Source organism: Schistocerca cancellata, chromosome 4 (genome assembly GCF_023864275.1).
Source record: "Schistocerca cancellata isolate TAMUIC-IGC-003103 chromosome 4, iqSchCanc2.1, whole genome shotgun sequence".
NCBI lineage: Eukaryota > Metazoa > Arthropoda > Insecta > Orthoptera > Acrididae > Schistocerca > Schistocerca cancellata.
Window position 1 is genome coordinate 505,267,540 of NC_064629.1, and position 16,848 is coordinate 505,284,387.

General features: G+C 37.6%; 1 protein-coding gene across 1 annotated transcript in view; it reads right to left on the reverse strand.

Annotated features, from left to right (window-relative positions):
- The window catches only part of LOC126184708 (cytochrome P450 4c3-like), a 151,890-nt gene that overhangs the window by 121,825 nt on the left and 13,217 nt on the right, over positions 1-16,848 (reverse strand). Inside the window, exons 2-3 of the mRNA XM_049927228.1 lie at positions 13,570-13,676; positions 12,399-12,489 (exon numbers count right to left, since the gene is read on the reverse strand). Of these exons, the coding sequence (XP_049783185.1) occupies positions 12,399-12,489; positions 13,570-13,676 (198 nt within the window). The remainder of the gene's footprint in view (positions 1-12,398; positions 12,490-13,569; positions 13,677-16,848) is intronic.

Sequence of the window (16,848 nt, forward strand, 5' to 3'; positions counted from 1 at the left end):
ACAGTGTCATCTTGAGGCAATAGACTTACTGAAAGATTCATATTAACTTTCGAGTCACACATGATGAATCTGTTTCGATGGTACAGTAAAGACAATGATCTTCCTCCCTCAGTATAGGGCAACTACACATGATGCACAATCTCCAGCAGAGAAACTACTTGGATGACTGTTTCAAACATTAATGTCAATTTTAAAGCCAACCATACCTCCATAAGCTGAGCTTCAACAACAGTTGAAACAATTTTTTTTTAAACCTAATTATGCGGTACTCATTTCAATTCACTGGAGTTGCTAAAATGGCCTCGAAGTGAGCATCCCACCCTTCCTCCAATGATACAAGACACTAGCAACCAATTTCTATCTTTATAATCATGCATCTTGAAACTGGCACATCTGGAACATGTTATGTATGATGGTAATGAAGCCCCGGAGCTCAAGTGCTATTTGTGGCTGCTAAGAATTGAGACCAGTCATTTCCAAGTCATTATCCTTTCAACCTATCACAGCCAAGCCATCATTATACTGAGGTGATAAAATTCATGAGATACCTCCTAATATCATGCCAGACTTCCTGCTGCCTGGCATACTGCAGCAATTTGATATGGCATGGACTCAACAAATCATCAGGAGCCACTGCAGAAATACTGAGCCAGGCTGCCTTAATAGCTGTCCATAACTGCAAAAGTGTTGCTGGTCCAGGATTTTGTGCATGAACTGGTCTCTCAATTATGTCCCATAAATGTTTGATGGGATTCCTGTAGGGTGATCTGGGTGGCCAAATCATTTGCTACAACTGTCCAGAATGTTCTTCAAACCAGTCGTGAATAGTCTGTTAATTCCTGTCATGTGTCCATAATCAGATTGTAAATGTTTTCACATAAGTCACCTGACATCCCTGCCAGTGCACTGCCCTTTTATACCTTGTGTACATAATACCACTGCCACCTGTATATGTGCATATTGCTACCCCATGACTTCTGTCACCTCATTCTATCTTGATAAGCATCAGTCACTAATCCATTACAATCATGCCATATTGATCAGTGCCAGGAAAATTAATGTCATGTCTTTGGGTGCAATACTAAAATAAATGGTAAGTGACAAAAGCCACTTGAGCTTTATGAAGATGTGGAAACCTAGTGACATCGGAACTGGAAGGATGACTTTCATTCCCTAAGAAGGAAACAGTTCCAAGACAGAACTCTCACTGTGGATATCTTTCTTAATGGGACCATGAATACACATGGTAGTTTCATCACCCAATCAACCAGCAGCTTTATTTCATTTTATTGTAGTTTATTAGTAATGCCTTGAGTTTGTTGTGCATGTAGTCTTTCCATCTTTATGAACTACTCATTGTTCACAAGTAATAAAATCCCAAATAATCAGGCTGTATGAATGTAAATTTACTTTCAAATTTTTCCTCATGTAGGTGCTGTCTGTATTTCATTTTTCAAGAATAATGTTATTTTTAAGATACTACTTCATTTTTACATGTTTTTGTTTAATGACCATTTATACACAACTTCCTTTTAATGTTGGTAAGGTCATATACAATGCATATACGTCTACAAAAAATCGAACCATGTTGGTGAGGAATATATTTATAAGTTGAAAACACAATAGTGTGCAAAACTCAAAGATAAAAGTAACTTTCCAGTGATGTGTCACTGCCAAGTAACACAGCTCAATGAAACTTTGGCCATATGTAGAAATAACTGCTGCAGTGTAGTATAGTATAGAAGGTAAATGAAAGAAATATGCAGTGAAATTTTTGACGGTACAAAGAACATAGTGACTGGACCAACAAGCAGTGAGGTCATGTGCTCTTCTTGAATGAGAGTAGATTCAGTCTCAGTAGTGATTCTTGACATACCTCCATATGGTGAGAGGTGGGAGAATGTAATGCACCCACAAATATTGTCGAACATAATACTGGTAGTTTTGGTGATTCACGTGTTATGGTGTGAGAAGGCACAATGTTGTGTGAATGTGCTGACATCTAAATCTTTGAAAATGGTACACTCACTAGTCAGCATTATTGTGACACTGTACTCCTTCCCCCTGTGCTTCTTTTCAGGGGTGCATTTGCCCACTGACTTCATTTTTATGATCGACAATGTGCAACTGCATTGAGCAGTGCAGATAGAGGAGCTCTGGGAATGAGAGGATATTCAGCAAATGGACTGCCCTGCTCATAGCCCAAGTTTAAATCCCACTAGCACATGTGGGATACATTGAAGAGATATGTTGCAGCATGTCCACATGCTCCAGTGATCATCCAACAGTTTTCAACTGTGTTGGTGGAGGAATAGAGTGCTCTACTACAAAAATTCCTTACCGACCCTGTGGCCAGCAGCCCAGAGCATGCATTGCTGTTTGGGGTGATTACACACTCTATTAAAAACCATGTCCCACCTTTAGCAACATCCGAGGCACCATTATGAATTGTGGTGACTTCAGTGTAATTATTCTCTTTGAAAAAGTGTCCTTTCTGTCTCTCCCATTGTGCACTTCATTCAGTTACATGCTGTACTATACTGCAGCAGTTCCGTCTTTGGTCCAAGTTTCATTGAGCTATATTTCTTGATCATGGGAAGGATTATTTTAGCATATGGAAAAGTCAGAACAACCTTCTGTGAAATTAAAAGCAAGGGTGGCAAATCAAGAGTGCAATGAGAATCCCACTGTTAAACACAGCGGAGAGAGCAAACAGGTGAAAAGAGTACATTGAAGACCTATGTGAGGGGAAGGAATTGCCTGATGACATGATAGAAGAAGAAGGTGTTGGAGTTGTTATGAAATAGATAGGGGATCCTATATTAAAAACACAATTTAAAAGAGCTATGGAAGACTTGAGATCAAATGAGGCACAAGAGGTAGATAATATTCAATTGGAATTTCTAAAATCGCTAATGGATGTGGCAACCATATGACCATTCAAATTGATGTGTAGAATCTCTAAGACAGGTGACATACTAACAGAAAAATATCATCCACACAGTTTCAGAGATAGCAAGAGAAGACAAGTGTGAGACCTATCACACAATCAGCTTAACAGCTCATGTATCCAAGTTACTGACAAGAATAATATACAGAAGAATGGAAAAGAAAATTGAAGATCTATTTGATAATAATCAGCTTGGCTTAGGGAAGGTAAAGGCATCATAGAGGCAGTCCTGATGTTGTGCTTGATAATGGAAGCAAGACTGACGAAAAATCATGACACATTTTTATAATTTGTTGACTTGGAAAAACAGCTCAGCATTGTAAAATGGTGCTAAATGTATGAAATTCTGAGAAAAATAAGAGCAGGCTATAGGAAGCAATGGGTAATATACAATATGTACAAGAACCAAAGAGAGATTAAAAGGGGTGTATGACAGGAATGAAATCTTTTGCCCCTATTGTTCAATCTACACATAGATGAAGCAATGATGGAAATAAAATAAAAAGATTCAAGAAGGGGATTAAAATCCAGAGTGAAAATATTTCAGTGATAATATTCACAGACAATGTAGCTATCCTCAGTTAAGGAGAAGTAGAATTATAGAATCTGTTGAATAGAGTGAACAGTCTAATGAGTATAGAACTGTGACAGAGAGTAAATTGAAGAAAAATGGAAATAATGAGATGAAGAAAACTGGAAGTAATGAGAAGAAGCAGAAATGAGAATAGCAAGAAGCTGAACATCAAAACTGGTGATCATGAACTAGACGAAGTTAAGGAATTCTGCTACCTTGGTAGCACAACAACCCATGACAGATGAAGCATGGAGGACAGTAAAAGCAGACTATCACAGGCAAAGAGGGTCTTTCTGGTCATAATATTTCTGTTACTATCAAACACAGGCATTATTCTGACTAAGAAATTAATGAGAATGTAAATTTGAAACACAGCATTGTATGGTATTATATCATGGATTTTTGGGCAATGGGAACAGGAGAGAATGATAGTGTTTAAGATGTGGTGCTACAGAAGATTAGGTGGACTAATCAGGTAAGGAATGGGGAAGACCTCTGCAGAATCAGTGAAGAAAGGACCATAAGGGAAACACTGACAAGAAGAAGGGACAGTATGACTTCAGGAAATAGCTTCTGTGGTACTGGAGGGAGTTCTTTAGGGTAAAAACTGTAGAGGGAGATAGAGACTGGAATATGTCCAATGAAACCAGTTAGACGACTGATGGAAAAAAAGTTACTTTTCAGTGACACAGGATGCAAAATTTACTTTCATTCTTAAGTTTTGCATGGTAGTGTAAATCAATGGTTTGTCTGCTTATTGCCATTGTCATGTCACTTACTGTTGTTGACATGTACCAGGTATATGTACCAACACAAAAATATTGGTATTGTACCAAATATAATGTTCATTTGTGAAATATCAATATTCATGCATTAGTTTTTCAGACTATTTTCCGAAATTAAAGCAAAATATCAAAGTGCATCTTCCAGTTGTTTCCACAAATATTGAAAGCTTTTGTAACTAATAGCTTGTGCTTCTGACAACAGAAATTCTCTGACTTTTGAGAACATCTGCATGGTGACTGTCATACAATGCAATGGGTCTTCAATTGTTATAAAAAAAATTTCATATATCTTCAAAGAATGAGATTTCTCAAAGAAAAACATTTTACTTTTCCATTATCAGACCCAACGGACCATGTGCTGCTACAAGTTTCCTTGTCCATAGTCTTCTATCCATCTCTGCCATCCAGCATCCATTCACATCTACCATTGGCTGTTGCACGTCTTCATGGAGGCCATCTCCCCACCTCTTTCTTGGCCTTCACAGGGCTCTCGAACCTGTAGGGTTGAAATCCAGGAGCTTAAATGTCCACCTGTAATCTTCCATTCGGGCAACATGTCCATCGCACAATAGTTGCTTGCATCTCATGATTCCTGCTACATTGGTATCTTGATACAGTTCATCTGGCTCTTGGTTGTGTCTGATTGTCCATTCATTGGTGTTTGTGTCAAACACCAGACCAAAGCTCATCTGCAGCAGTTTTTTCTCAAATATGAGGAATTTGTGAAAGTCCAGTTTTCAGTCAGATACTCCATGTCTGACAGCCATGTGGTATTACAAGTTAGAGCAGGGTTTTATATAGCTGAATCTTGAACTGGAACAGAGACCTGGGCTGAAGCAGTTGTGTTATTGGCTTCCTGCCTATATCCTGGCACTGATCTCTACTTTCTATGACAACTTCTCTGTGGAAAGTTCTCCTAGCTAATTAAATTCATGGAGCCTCTCATAGGACCAGACCCCTACATGCAGTGACTGTTGTTATTCCATATCCTGATGTGATTGGTGAGTCATAACGAGGTAATCCATCTTGGTTTCATTCATGAGTAGCCCAAATTTGCTGGCAGCCATCTCTAGTACCCTGGTCATTTGTTTTGGTTCCTCTTCAGAGATGTTGTTTAAGCAGATGTCATCTGCATATGCTAGATATTACAAGTTCTTCCCTTCAACTCAGATCACTTCAAAGTTCTGCTTCAAAGTGTCATGTATGATCTTCTCAAGGACAAACCTGAAGAGAGTATAAGACAAACCATCTCCTTGTCTCAGACCTCTCACAACTTCAAACTCACCTGATACTCAGTTTTCCATCTTCACCTTACCATTTGTTTCTCTCAGGCAGATCTCTACTGTGCTGATGAGCTTCTGTGGCATCCCAAACTCTTTTAGACAACTTAATAGGCTCTTGGAGTGTAGGCCTTCTTGAAATCTACAAACAAAAAGTGTAATTCTGTACTCTATTCTCTCAGTTTTTCAGTGAGCATTCAGAGAATGAAGATGTGATTGAGTGGTGACCTTCCGAGCCAAAAATCCCCTTGATATTCACCAATTATTGACTCTGCAAGGGTTAGTTCTATGTACAAGGCAGTTATACAGGATCTTGTAGCATACACTAAGCAGTCATCATATTTCCATTTGTCACATGTCTTATGGACTGGATAGATCAGAGCCATTTCCATTCTGTTGATAATTCTTCTCTGGCCTTGATTATTTGTATCTGGTGGTGTAGTCTTTCTGCAAGTTTCTCACCTTGTCTCTGGCTCATTCCAGCCTGTATTCCATCTTCCTATTCTTAAGTCATTTGATTTTCATTTTGAACTCATCCAATGTGGGTGGGGGTCAGCCTGTGTCAGTTGTGATTAGAGACTGTAAATATAGCCATATTTTGCATTTATTACAGTTGAGATGCTGGTTGAAGTACTCCTTCCACTTGTCAGCCATTTCACTGTTGTTGATCAGAATTTTATCATCTGAGTCTGACAAATTTCTGTCTGACCTAGTACACTCTAATAAAAAATTTCACATTTTGGAATATTTCCCTCATCTTGTTTTCTTTAAAATCTGCTTCCAACTCAACAATGAGGTTCTAACATACTTTCTCTTTGCTCCTCTCAGAGTTGCTTGGGTAGCTATTCGAACCTCCTCAAATTGTGCTTTACCCTGCACCAGATCTGTCTCATGCAGCCGTTTTCTCCTGGCTTTCTTTCTCTCTTCCAAATCATCAGTGCATATCTTTCCAAACCAGACCATCTTATCAACTGAGTTTCTCTTCATTGTTTCCTTTGTGGCATCAGTCGTTAAGTTCCTGATGTCCCTCCATATTTGTTCAGGGTCTTCACTGCCATCTCATTCACTAAGTGCTTTGAAATGTTTGTTAAGTTGCAGTTGACATTTAGTCTTTATAGCTTCATCTTTCAGTCTTTACTGATTTTAAATTAATTATCCTTTTGGTAATTTCAGTTCTGACTACTTATAAAGTTTGTTGTTACTCTAGATTGTTTTATAATTCACTTTACATATGTTTTATATCATTTCCATGTCACTATATCAATATTTTATGTCATTTTGGTGATAATTTTCAAGGTATTTTAGGCCATTAAAATCTGGGCCCTGCAGTTGCAGGTCCTTTTTTATGTTCATAAAATAAATGAATTATTGTATGTATGAATTATTGTATGTACACCCACCAAATGTGGATGCCAACAAACAAGAAAGCAGGATACTAAGAAAGTCAGCCAGTTCCAACAACTTCCCCCCCCCCCCCCCTTTCCCATGAGATACACAACAGATACCACAAGAGTCTGTCACCACACAGTCATAATTTCCCAGTGGCTCTCAGTTCTGTGCAGCAGCTTCTAGATGGCGCTCACAAACCCATACCTCTTCCAGTTTCTGTACCTTGCCCTTCAGAGCATTGTACTCATCCACTGATAGTGTGGACAGCCACTAAAGGGAGCACTGTCAACTGTGGACTACATTGCTACCACCTTGTACTGGCAGACATGAAAACTCTTCTGCCAACAGGCCAAAACATAGCACACTGTGGAGACTCTCACAGTTCAGAACCAGCAGCTAGACAGTTCATTTCAGTGCCTGTAGCCAGTTCAGTACAGTTCTCTACAGACAATATTCCAACTTAGCAGTTGCTGTTTATGGAGTAATAAAGACAACCCAATGAGTATCTGCATCATTTCTATCAGTTAGTGACAATATAAAAAGACTGCCAAGAGACAGCATTTTTATTTGTATATCACTGTATTAGGCTTAGGATATCAACTACCACGCATCACACTGAACGAAAGTTCAGCACCATTTTGTGACACACTCTTAATAAATGTTACTGATGATTTCTTATTGTGTTGCCATGTTTCTGTTGCAGTGCTGCACTGTCAAACAAGTGTTTAATTAGTAAAGGTGCAAACAGTCACCTTTAATGAACTATAGCAGTAAAACGCTTTTTTGCTACTGTGGATGTTTGGGCAGAGTTAATAGTAGCTTTCAGTTACAACATTCACAACAAGTGTTGTCAGAATTAAAATGGTCATGTAATACTGGATTTTCCTTTGTAAGGAACATTTCAAAACAGAGTTCGGCTTTTCTTCTTTTGCTTTGATACCAAAAATTTCAGTTCTTTAGTCATCCATGGGTGTCTTTGATACCAGTGAAAGCCTTTACATATGGTCAGCAATTTTAGGGCTTTATGGGAGGTCTTTTAATACGATTCTACTGTGTTAATTTTCACTTATTGCCTTTTTGTACCCAAAAATTCTTCCTTTGGAATCCACCTAGCTATTCTCCCATGCTTTGTTTTACACCTCCTGTGCTGCAGTCATTGTTTCTTTAGAAGCTTCCTTACAGAGACTGTACAGCATAGCCCTCCCATCACAAACTCTTCTACTAGGCAAATGTAAACCCAGTGCTTGGTCAATTTTTCTTCTAAACTTTAGCCACAGTTCCTGTACATGTTCCTACCAGAACTAAATGTTTTGAGTTCCTCCTTGAGATTTGATATATTACCTTTTCATCTAGCTTACTGAGCATGTCCATATTTCCACTTGTTTTAACCATGCCTTGTAATCTGGTAATTGTTGTTGCTACAGTTTACTCGTGGTTGCTGATACCACTTTCAACATTGACATCCTGAAGAAGATCATGTCTATTCATTGCTGCCGGCCTGAGTGTCTGAGCAGTTCTAAGCACTATAGCGTGGAACTGCGCGACCGCTACGATCGCAGGTTCAAATCCTGCCTCGGCCATGGATGTGTGTGATGTCCTTTGGTTAGTTAGGTTTAAGTAGTTCTAAGTTCTAGGGGACTGATGACCAAAGAGGTTAAGTCCCATAGTGCTCAGAGCCATTTGAACCATTTTTGAACTATTCATTGCTATTGCATCTAATATATTTTGCATGATGTCTTGCCTTTTCGACCACTTGCAAAACTGTAATTTTTGCAGCTGATTGTTGGATGGTTAAAGTTTCCTCCGATGATGACATTACTAACAAGCTGCAGTTTTCCACAAGGTTTTTGTATACATCTGGGTGTGTATCTGGTGGTTGATAGGGATCTAATTAAAAGTTTATGCCCACCCTTGATACTGAGCCTTCCTCAAACAATCCTGTTTGCTGCTTCAATCTCAGTCTTGGTAGATTTCAATTTCTACTGCAACAAATACACTACCTTCATCACCCATTAGCCCATAATTTCAATACACACTTTGATTTTACCTAAAAAATTTCACCACCATAAATTTCAAGTTTTAGCTATCTGTCTGTACCTAGTATTACGTGATCACCATTATTCTTTAAGGGCACTTCAAACTCTGTTGTGTTTTTCTTTCTTGTGAAGGCTTTGGCCACTCATCAATACAATTTTAATAGTTTAATCTGATTGGAGCATTTATGTAGATCTTTCACTAATACTTTGAAGGTGTCTTATTGCTACCATTATCTGCACTGGATGGAGAGTCACCTAATCCAAAAAGACCTTCTGTTCATCCACAGACAGTCATCTGCATGGGTAGCAGCCTCTGATATTTGCATGGGATAGTCATAAAGTTTTAATTATTTGCTGAAAAAAGTTTTCTAATTAATTTTTTGTTTGTCTAGAAACATGATGCAGCTCATTGATAAAGTGGGGTGGTGTGCAGTAATTCATTGCAAGCTTTTTAAGGGGAACAAAATTGCAAAAATCTGTTCTGAGTTTGTGGAAGTGAACAGCAACAGTATACCATCACAATATACAGTGCTTAGCTGACATAGACACTTCCTGCATGATCAAACATGTCTGAATGGTTAAGAATATATGAAATAAACAATGCCCTTTTCCAAAAAATGAGACTAATTTGGAGTAAGGTGCAGCAAGGGATACACTGTTCTTTGACTAGGTCTCAGCTGGAGTATTTGAGTTTCGTGTGAGGCTTATGTTAATCATATCTTATTTGAGGCATTGAGGAGGTACAAACAAGAGCACTAAGATTTTCAAGAAAAATGTTATTTGCCCACATTACCATGTATAACTGATAGAAGGACTAGAGAGTATCTAACAAAGATTGGTGTCTTTCATCACAGGATCATTTAGTCAGTGTGGCAGTATTACAGATTTACTCAACAAACTCCAGTGGCAGATGTTACAAGAGAAGGGTTGTGCATCACAGAGAGGCTTACTACGGAAATTTCTAGAGAGTCCCTTCCAGGAAGAGTCAGACAACATATTACCTCCTCCCAAATAAACATTGTGAAATGATCACAATGCAAAAATTTGAGAAATTAGAGCTAATACGGAGACCTACCAACAATCATTTTTCCCATACACCATACATGAGTGGAATAGGAAGGAGGTATCAGTTAGTGATACTAGAAGTAGCCTCCATAATTTCCTCATGAATAGCGGAAATAGGGAGACCATTTTGAACCTTGCAATGTCCTACAATTTAAAGGCTGAAGTAAAAGCAGCTACTCGAGTAACAGAAACTTGCCAAACAGCTCTTGATCAGTTTCTAGTCAAGAAGAGTTTACACAACACCTCACTAAAAATTTTCAATGCAGGCTTTAGTGACCATCTTGCTCAAATATTAAGCATAAAAGTACAAGGCAGTATTATTAACAGTTCTGTTTCACAAGATGAAGTAGCTAAAGCAACAAAAGGACTAAAAAATTCCAAATCGGCAGGTATTGACAGTATACCGGCAACAATGTTAAAGAAGAGTGCATCAAACCTAATTGAAGTACTCACACACTTATGTGACTGCTCACTTCAGGCAGGCACTTTCCCCGACGTGTTGAAAACATCAAAAGTTATTCCTGTATATAAAAAAGGGGATAAAGACAATGAAAATAACTACAGACTCACCACAATTTCCTCCTGCATCTCTAAAGTACTGGAAAAAGTTATGTATGAGAAACTTATGAAATTGATAAATAAAAACAGCATCCTATGTAATGAACAACATGGATTCAGAAATAAGAGGTCAACAACAACCGCTGTCTATGAGTGCATCAATTCTTTCCTAAGCCTGATGGACAGAAAACAGGAAACAATAGGAGTATTTATTGACTTGTCAAAAGCTTTTGACATGGTGGACCATAAAATTCTGCTATCAAAGCTTGAAAGATATGGTATTCGAGGTCTGTCCAACAAGTGGATCACTTCCTTCCTGACTAATTGTAAGCAGGCAGTGAGCATCAAGCACACTAATATTGAACTAAAAACTGTATCTAATCACTTATCTGACTATCAACAAATTAAATGTTGTGTACCCCAAGGATCAGTAATGGGACTCCTTCTGTTTCTTCTGTACATAAATGATCTAAGCTTAAATGTAGATGCACACAAAACAATCATATTTGCAGATGATACCACGATTGTACTAACAGATGACGACGATGAACAGTTACAGCAGACAGTAAACACGGCCACGAAACAACTTAGCAGCTGGGCACAGAGTAATCAGCTTGTAATAAACAGTAAGAAAACCATTGCTCTAAAATTCCACAATGTTACTAACAAGCACATATTTATCCCATCAGTCTCTATCAATGACGAACCAGTTGGTAACAATACTGAAACCAAATTCTTAGGACTTTGGCTGCAGAGTAACATCATATGGAATAGGCATATTGAATATCTCAATGCAGAACTGAGCAAAATATGTTACCTTCTTTGTTCATTAAAATCATGCTGTAGTGAGAAAACAGTATTGAATGCATATCATGCGTACTTTCATTCTTGTCTTAGATATGGGGTCACCTTCTGGGGAAACTCTAAAACAGCTAATACCACTTTTAAACTACAAAAAAGAGCCATTAGAATCTTGTTTGGGTGCAAGCCTAGAGACTCTTGTAAACCCCTGTTTAAGAAATCTGGTATTCCTCCATTACCATGTGTATACATTATGGAAACCCTTTTGTTCTTTAAATTAAATGTAATAGGCAAGGACTGGAGACTGCAAAAAAACTGCGATATACATGATCACTTTACCAGACAAAACAGAAACTTAGATATGACTCAAATCAGCACAGCACTGTGCCAAAAAGGACCTTTTCACATGGGAGTTAAGCTTTATAACAAACTTCCTGAAAACATAAAAGCTATCACTGAGGTCAATCCATTTGGAAAATCTCTAAAGTCATATTTATAGCATCACTGCTTTTACTCCATTGAAGAATATTTAAATTTATGAAATGTGTTATGTAAATACTTACGTGTAAAGTGTATTATTGTAACCTTAAATATGTATGCCTTGAAATGACTTTCAGCCTGTCTGTATATTTATAACTTGACGTGTCCTATGTCTTATGCATAAGCTGCTATGTAGACAACAGGACCAATAAAAAATACAATACAATACAATACAACACCATCAGAAGGCTTGTGAAATATTTATGTAGATGTAGATGTAGGTTCCTGACTTCATACAGGTGATGGAGGAACAGAATTAATATGGTCACTAATTGATAATCTGTATTACCAGAGGAATTAGAGAGTTCCAAAACAGTTTAATGCATATTAATAACAATAATTAACACAGTATTTTGTCAGTTAATTTCAAGAAATATTTGTATCAGTATGTCAAAATACATGAAGGTATAGAAAACTTGCCTGTGCTGGTTAACAGTCCTTTGCACAACCATGGCTCCAGAATCATGTAATCATCACTTTTTGTAATATGCTGCTGGCTACTTAGGATTTTCTGCAGAAGAAAGGTATACTTGAGGAAATTTATACTATTTTTCAGACACTACAATGATTCATATGTGATGAATAATTGATATGGAATTCAGTGTCCAAGCTGGTAAATGTGTTTCCCTAAAAATTTTAGTTTATTTTATGTGCTTGACATCATATGCCAGTTCATGAAATCAGTTTACTTGTGTAAGATGTAGTATAAAAGCCATGCAGTTTGTGTAAGTTTCTTTTACAGCAGAAGAAGGAAATTCATGTTTTGGACATATTCTCACTGTTTTTAGTTTTTTTGTGTATATATCAATGTTAAAGTTGGTTAATGCAGAAAATTAAAATCCAAGATGTTCACTAACTCTCATATTTCTATAGCATCAGTGACACTTGAATCAGAAGTGACATGAGTTTTTGGACAACTTACTTCACAGAATATTCCTTAGAGAACAGTAATACTGAACAGAAAACCATTTCTAACTTGTAACTAAAAACTGATGTGCACAATTTCAGTTTAATTCACTGTAAGATTTAAAATCAAATGAACTGAATAGACTTCTAAGAAAATTGTCAATAGCCCTACAAAAATCAAAAAATAACCAAGTAAATATATGATGGCATTACATTAACTAATTAAAAGTACCCAACTACATAAAATTTAAAAGTTATAGCATAAAAATTGCTGGCTGCTCGCTGCCCTAAAATATGTTTCGGCTCAACATTTCATTGAGAGTCCTATTAGACAATTGAGGTGACTTGCCACTGTAAGTCCTTATATAGGCTGGTGTGGCTGTGAAAGCTATTAAATATGTACTGAAATTAGGTATTTTTTGGTTTGTTAATGCAGTGTCATCACATATGTACTTGAATTTTGGTTTATTTATTTTTGGAGGGCTGTCATTAATTACTACCCAAACAAAGACAATTTTGATTAAAATATAAATTATTGAGCATTGGCTGGAGTAAACTTTATAGTGACAATGAATTTGCTCATAAATTTTCTCAGCCAATCACATGGTAAATATGAACAAATTCTAAGAGAATTTACATAACAATTCTTATAAACAGAGATAACTGATAAGCTAAAATGCCATACCTCAACACCATCTGGATCACCGATAAACACTATGGTGACACCCAGGAACCATATTTTGTATATAGGATAATAATCATCATATATTTTCTTCAGGACTGGTATGAATTCTGAAACAATGATGTTGAAAGTGTTAGAATATTTTCCTACACATTACCACTAGGTAATAAGACAAAACCCATAAAATGTCTTATTGAATGACAGCATCCTCTCAACAATAGCCCTACAAATACACTATTGGTATCCTACCAGGACCCTGAGAATTTGAGAATATTATTCATATAAGATGTTAGGAAATAAAATTTGCTAGGCATGCTTTCCCATTTTTCACTTTGAAAATGATCTTACTTTATCAGTGTGCCTATGCCTCCAATCTACCACAGCTCATTTAATGAAGGTATTTAATATACCTGACTTATTTAAAGTAACAAAAATATAGCTGATAATTACTTGAAACCCTCAGCTGTCAACAGGTGTTGTTGATATAGCTCGATGGGGACAGCTGAAAATGTGTGCCCCAACTGGGACTCGAACCCGGGATCTCCTGCTTACATGGCAGATGCTCTATCCATCTGAGCCACTGAGGACACAGATGAATAGCATGACTGCAGGGACTTATCCCTTGCACACTTCCCGTGAGACCCACATTCCCAACTGTTCACAATCTACATACATAATGTTCCTAATAGACAGTCGGGAATGAGGGTCTCATGGGAAGTGTGCAAGGGATAAGTCCCTGCAGTAGAACTATTCATCTGTGTCATCGGTGGCTCAGATGGATAGAGTGTCTGCCATGTAAGCAGGAGATCTCGGGTTCGAATCCCAGTTGGGGCACACATTTTCAGCTGTCCCCATTGAGGTATATCAACAACACCTGTCAGCAGCTAAGGGTTTCAATTAATTATCATTTATTCTAGAGAAGCTGCATGGTCATTAATGGTATCTGTTCTTTTGAGAACAGTTAATATCTTCAAAAATATAACTTCTCAACAAGAAAGATTAAAGAAGTATTATTGCTAATGACAGATCTATAAAATTACTGTCCATCTTGCCTTACATGTTTCAGTATGCTGTGACCACTCTCATTCTGAATTTATGGAATTTCCTGAAAATCATCAGCTCATTCACTGATCCTGCAACATGCAGTTCCATCAGTGTGCTTCATTTTAGTGTTGAACTTCAAGGTTTCAAAATTCGGTGAACAACTGTCCCCCTCCTTCCATCCATATTCTCCTGCCCCCCCCCCCCCCCTTCCAAAAATCTGGTCCATCTCCTCCGCTTTCCTTTCTCTGTCCATCTCCTCCTCCCCTCTCTCTGTCCATCTCCTCTTCCTCCCTCTCTGTCCATCTTCACCTCTTTCCTTTCTCCATCTACTTCCTCTTTTCCCCTCTCTCTGTCCATTTTCTCATCTTCCCTTTCACTATCCTTTTCTTCTTCCCCCTATCTCTGTTGATCTCCTCCTTCCTCTCTATCTGTCCATTTCTTCCTCCCCCTCTCTCTGTATATCTCCTCCCCTTTCCTCTCTCTCTCTCTTTCTCTCCATCTCCTGTTCATGGCCTAGTGTCTAATGTTGCTGCCTCTGAATCATGGAGCCCTGGGTTTGATTCCCTGCCAGGTCAGGGATTTTTTCCACCCAGGGACTGGGTTTTTGTGTTGTCCTCATCATTTCTTTAGCATGTAGCAAGCCTGGACTGTGATAAGGTTAGGAATTTGTATGGGTGCTCATGACCATGCAGTTGAGTGCCCCACAAACCAAATATAATAATATTAATAATAATAATCATCATCATCATCCCTGTCTCCTCGTCTCCCCTCTCGCTGGCCATGTCCTCCTCTTCCCTTTCTGTCCATTTCCCCTCACTCTCTCTCTGTTCATCTCTACATCCCCCTATGTGTGTCCATATCCTCCTTCCCCCTCTCTGTCTGTATATCTCCTCCTCCACCCTTCTCTCCCCACATTTTCCTACAAATTATCAATAGAAATTAAAACAAAAATCATAAAATTGTTTATTAAATGACAGCATTCTCACCGCAACAGGAGGTTGCTGGTTCTACCTCCCACATTATTTTCTCCCATGCAGTAAGTAATATGTGTACCAAGTTCAGCTGAAATTGATCCAGGGACTTATAAGGATTTTTTTACCCAAGGCTTTGCACAGGTACATACATCTCTCATATATTTCACACATATTTAACATATCTGACACATATTTGCAAACATATTTCACCTGTATCCTCAGGGACTTTAACCCTGCAGTTTTATTTTCACACAGCTCAATTTTTATGGCGTCATATCTCCTGAACTATGTATCATAAAATGGTATATTTTTGCAAGTACACACTCAGTGGCATATGTGAATAGTGCCTGCAAAATGTGTTGCAAATAAAGTTATTAGTAAAGAATTAATAAATTAAAAGGTATGCCTGATGTGGCAGTTTTGCTGCATAAACAGAGAAAATGTAGTAGGCAATTTTTTTTTTTTTCCTTTCATCATTTTGTGGAGGGAGGCAGCAAGAAAAGTGTTTTAAAGGTTTGATGTTATGTGTAAAGTTGGTTGCAAGTCACTAAATGCTCTCATTCTCAAATACTGGATGAATATAATCTGGTTGTTTGTGCAGTGTGAGCTATACTTCTCTTTCAGAAGTAGATGGTTCTTACCCCAACAGTAAGTAATATGTGTAACAAGTTTGATTGAAATTGATACAGTGCTTTAGGAGGAGATGAGGGAAGTATATACATGCATACATACAGGTACAAACATAGATATATCCACTTTTATAATATGTATAGATATTTTATGATAACCCTTGCTTGTTACCAATAAAATGATTTTTTTCAATTTTTTTTTAATTAAAATGTTTTCTGAGATTCTTCTGAATTCCCCTTGTCAGTACTACTGTGTGACAGTTGTAGGGCTCTGTACTGTTATCATATTATATATGTGATTTAGATTAGGTATACCATTCTCTGTATAAACTCATAGCTAGGAAATGCTTGGAGGTCGGAACATATCAGAGACACAAAAACACAAAATAATACTTACAAGAGAACTAGTGAGTCACAATTATTTCCACAGATCCTAAATGAAATGGTCATTAAGTATATGGAGTAAGTCAAAAACTTTAAAAATATTTACAGTCACAGACTAATGCAGATTTTACCACACACATCTAAACATGTAAGACAGCTAGTGAGCTATTGCAGCCAAACATTCTCAGGAAAACTATGCACTATTCTTTCTTATGTACATCATATTATTGTACTGAAACAGTACACAAACA